Here is a 5000-nt window from a genome sequence, read left to right as displayed (position 1 = left end):
TAGCTAGAAATAAAAAGCGTAATAATAATAAATCAAGAGAATGTAACATTAATGATCGTTAATATATTTTGGAAATATCACTTGTTCACGTCGACAGTAGTTTGTGTTTCATACGCAGCCTCTTTTACGGGTTGTTTTATGTCATTCCATCTGATTCATTTATGTTTGTTTAATGACTCTTAATACATTGACTTCACAAACCAAACACCTGATTATTACTTGAAACCTTGAAACAAAAATATTTGTTCTGGTTGTTTAGTTGCAGCCTTAGCAATGTTTTAATATGTGTTGTAATGTTATTTTATTATTTATTATCGTATCCAAGTATTTTCATCACTACAATATGACTTTTAAGATTACAAATATGCATAAAAAACGCATCTGGATTGCAGTTCAAACGGCCGATCACATAATTAGCCACTAAATCAACGACACATTTGAACGCAGATTGCTTATAAGAATTGAAGTGCTGCACAAAAATGCACCACAAAACTGAGCTGCACTGTCATGAATAAATACAATGCTGCATTAATGGTGTCTGAAAGAAATACAACCACACGCACACAAAAGAAAGTTGTTCTGATGTTGTTTATCCAAAAGCAAAATGTCACTATACATGAAAACCCATTGCCTTTCTCCAGCACCCAGAGTAACCGACTAAAGCTCCTTCATGCTGAGTAGGGCTGACTGCTCTGATACACAGACTGTCATCATTCATTTCCTGCCTCATTGACATATAAACTGATGGATTTAATATGTTGTAATTGCCTTCTGTCACTCTTTTCCCTTTTCCTCCGAATCACCCGGCTCCTGCTCTTCTGTCCTTCTTCTCCCCTCAGACCGATTGACAGCCTCGTGGTGTCATGGAGACGCGATGGGCGTCGTCTGGCCAGTGGGCGCCGGCTCATTATTCCTGCCCCGAACTCCTCCGACACGGGGTTGTATGTTTGTGAGGCGTTGCTTAGCAACAGCACTGCCAAACCTGCGGAGGCAAGGGCACACCTCACTGTAATGGGTAAGGGGAAAAAAAGGTTGTCACACACACACACACACACACACACACACACACACTGCCAGACATGATTGTCCATGATTATCCTGGTCTGGCCTTACCCATCAAGCCCAATGTTCTCAACATGTAACCATTAATTTCTATTTTAACCTCACTCTTGTCTTTTCTTGCACATTTTTTGCTCCAGGCACTGTTTCATTCTGTTTATTCCTCCATTTATTCCTTCTTTTTGTCCTGGAAGCGTGGCCGTGAACACCGCGGGCAGTTAACTGTCAACTACAGGACCACTCCAGCTGAATCTGTCGTCCACACACTCTCCAACAGACTGCCCTATAGTCACAAACAGCCGTTACATTCATGTACACTGTTAATTCATCCATGTGTGCTCACAAAATACATGGCGTGTGTGAACTCTGCGCTCACACACAATCACAAAATGGCACCACACACACACACACACACACACACACATGCCTGTTTGCCCGGCAGCTAAATTAGTTTTGCTCCCCGGAGTCGCCAGTCAATAAGAGAACACCGAGAGCACCCGAAACAGGAGCACTGTCGTCACAATCCGCTCTCCCGTCCTCGATATGTGTGTGCGTAAATAGAAAACAACATACAGGCAGGGAGCGTGTGATTGATGAAGCGAAACCTTTCTCCCCCCCCCCAGTTCGTCAGCGTCTTTTTGATCTGCTGTGATTGTCGGAGCGAGGGAGCACCTAACGCAGAGAGAGCAAACTACCCATGCCTGCAGAGTACTCACTAGTCAGAAAAGCCCTGCCTGAATATTTATATCCCACTCGTTCTCTCTCTGTTTCCCCGCTCACCATCTCCCGCCAATCTTTGTACCCTCTTTCTCTCCGTCTTTCGCCTCCCCCCCCTCTCTCTCTCTTTCTCTCGCTACGTTATCTTCCTTCATTAAGCCAACAGGGCTGTTAAGGCCTGCATGGCAGGGACAAAGTCTGCATGCATTCATATGTATCAGAGGAGTAGAGACTGATGAATACATTGGTACTGATCCTCTTCTTCTGCTATGGGCTCAACAGACCTTGATCCAATGAAAGGGATTCCTAAACAGAATCGCGTATGTGTCTGTGTGAAATAAGGAGACAGCCTCAAAGGTATTCATTATTCAATTTCACTTATTTTCTGCCCAGATCCACTAATCGGAATATGTATGATACTGCATACTGTACAGACGACTCCTGGTGAAAACAACGGAATCTGTTGTTGTGCTCCATCTTTGTTTCGCAGGCAGTCGGCAGAGAATCCATGGAAGCTCAAAGCTCTAAACCCAAACACCCAAACACACACCCAAAATATGTTTTGTTGTATTTGTGCATGTAGGTCCTTGCACTCACCCGACTGAAGGCGATTAATACGTCGTGTGTTATCGGTGTCACGCCACACGGCTGTTATTCATCTCTTGTTTTGCTGTTCCTCCGTTCACCGCAGGCCTTTCTCATTCTCTTGTCAAAAAATCGTGCCGAATTCCACCGTGCACAGAGAAGATAGACGACGCGGCGCGTGTGTGGGTTTAAAAGTTACCACGAAACAGCGAAGAACTTTAAAGTCAAGAAGAATAAATGCAGCAGCAACATGGGACTCGACTGTGTAGCTGTCCACACACGCACACAGCTTGATCAAACTTGGTCTTTTTTCTTTCTTTTTTATTGCCACCTCAGTTTTCCCATCCACCGTGTAAAGCGGCAAGAAATGGAGACAAATAACGCTGGAGGAAAGGGATTTTTTTTGTCTTTTTTTTTCTTATGTACAACAGCATTAAAATGAAAGCCTATAGTGTCAAAACATCACTGTTATACGTTATAATTAAACAAGTGTGGAGCCTTAGGAAATAAAAAAAAAAAAGAAATGAAATGAACTCTATTAAAATGCCTTCTCCTCATTGGTGAAGAATTATATCTTTGTGACAAGCAGCACACACATTCATTATTTAGTGCATACACTGGACATTTCATTTTCCTCAAAGTCATTTCTCAGCGAACAGGTGCTGCTACTGTGTGGAGCCATTTTTCCAGACTGAAAATGAATTAGCCAGCCTGCCCCCCCCCCCCTCTCCGGGCTTGCTGTGTCAATATCTCTCTCTAAATATTAACAAATGTCTTTGAAAGAAATTGAGCGTACGCAGTACATTTTGCAGAACGCGGCGCATTACAGTAACACACCAAAAAGGCATGTGTTCCCATTCAAATCCAGGGAAGCTTTGTCTCGCAGCTGCTGTCAGCGTTTAGAGCGACACTGGTGACGCCGTTTAGAGGGAGCAGTTATTGGCAGCGAAATGAAGCAGTTTAAAAAGGGAATTGTTTCCCTTGGGAAACTGGAAGAATGTGTTTTTCTGTGACTGCATGTGGAAGTAATTTCACACGGCATATAGACACAAATCCTGCCTTGCAATGACACTCAGGATACTCATGGCCAAGAGGGGGGGATCCATTTTTATTCTGCAGCGGTGGGTTGTTCCACTCCGAGTCTCTTCTCCATTAAAGACTTTATACTTGTAGAGGGCAAATTTGCCTTTCTTAGTTCAAGACTTTGCTTTAAAGCTACTTAGTGATTGAAGTTTTTAAGCCTTTTTTGAAGGCTTAGTAGTTGAAGCGTGCTGCCAGCAGCAGGGGGTGTCGTCAGTTTTTGTTGTTGGGTTTGACAATCTGTTTTATCTATGTGATGATTCAGATTGTGCTTCATATTTGAATGCTTTTTTACATTTTGTCCCCGCAGAGCTGCCTTCTCTAACTGCTCAACCGAAGAGGAAGATCCTCGCTGACCTCGACAGGAATGTAGATATCCCCTGCCTGGCTACAGGTACACTCAGTATATATTTGTGTGTGTGTGTGTGTGTGTGTGAGACTATACACATACTTAAAGGATTGCTTTGTATTTCTTAAAAAGCAATACTCACATGCTCGTATGTGCATTGAAAGAGCTATTGGTTGTGGTTATAAGTTCTCCTGTCCACACTCGCCGTGTGGAGATCCGTTCCTAAAGCGATTCCAGTGTGAGAAATGGCCTACAAACTCTACAGTCCTCAGTCTGTGTCGAAATGCATCCAGCCGAACGTAATACAACGCCTCAGCAGTCTGAGTTAGTCATGTCAAGTGGGTATCTCGCAAAGCTGAGCGGCGGTGGATGAATAGGAACACATACAGGGAATATTGTACGGTGTAAAACACCATCACTTTAAAGGATGCCCACTTGATTTGACAAACTCTCACTACTGAGGCCTCAAATGAGCTTTGGTTGAACTTTAAAAAAAGGCTATTTTGTCCCCTCCCTCTGATATTGGAATGGCATGAGGAAGGGATCTCTTAAAGACCAGTATGGAGAGGAGTAATGATTACAATGAATGACTCTCTCAATGTACATATGAAGATGTGAGTGTTGTTTTAAAGCTACTTTAAGGTCTAAAGATGCTTAAAACGCACTAGCTGAAGACTTAAACCAAGCCTAAACTGGGTGGTACTGCTTGTGGTCGTGTTACCTGAGGGGCATGACGCCTGCAGCTACAGAGGGAAGCACGACACAATGGTTTCATTAAATGGTGTATCAGATGATCCGACAAGCACTTTGAAGCATACCGAGGCTCTAACGCTGCAAGTAGTTGGGTCATGCACTGAACTGATTCCTTACATGAAAACGTCATACTTTCATGCTGTATGTTAGTCAGTTTGTGATTTAATACTTCAGACTGTGTGTTTATCTTAAGCATCTACTGCCCAGGGTGTATCAAGGTCAACATTATGCTGATGTTTGGTCTCAGTCAATGTGTGTGTGCAGCAGTTCGTAGGCTTCCTGAAGAGTGACAATATACGAGGGACAGTTCGAGCTCAGACCAAGCCTAAAAATTGCACCATTGTTCATGTGTCTTGTTTTTAAAACATTTTTGTGAGCAGAGGTGGACATGGCTCTAAAAACTGCAACATTCTCTCTCTCTCTCTCTCTCTCTCTCTCTCTCTCTCTCTCTCTCTCT

The 5000-nt window shown here is 43.2% G+C and overlaps 1 protein-coding gene across 2 annotated transcripts in view; it reads left to right on the top strand.

Annotated features, from left to right (window-relative positions):
• Nucleotides 1-5000, top strand: part of LOC116392010 (protein sidekick-1) — a 199486-nt gene that overhangs the window by 122302 nt on the left and 72184 nt on the right. For both annotated transcript variants that reach the window (XM_031863100.1, XM_031863097.1), the window contains 2 exons: nucleotides 840-1015; nucleotides 3752-3835. In XM_031863100.1, the coding sequence (XP_031718960.1) occupies nucleotides 840-1015; nucleotides 3752-3835 (260 nt within the window). The remainder of the gene's footprint in view (nucleotides 1-839; nucleotides 1016-3751; nucleotides 3836-5000) is intronic.

This window comes from Anarrhichthys ocellatus, unplaced genomic scaffold, assembly GCF_004355925.1.
Source record: "Anarrhichthys ocellatus isolate YVR2014 unplaced genomic scaffold, GSC_Weel_1.0 scaffold28, whole genome shotgun sequence".
Lineage (NCBI taxonomy): Eukaryota > Metazoa > Chordata > Actinopteri > Perciformes > Anarhichadidae > Anarrhichthys > Anarrhichthys ocellatus.
The sequence above is the reverse complement of the archived record's forward strand: the minus strand, read 5'-3'. Positions and strand labels throughout refer to the sequence as shown.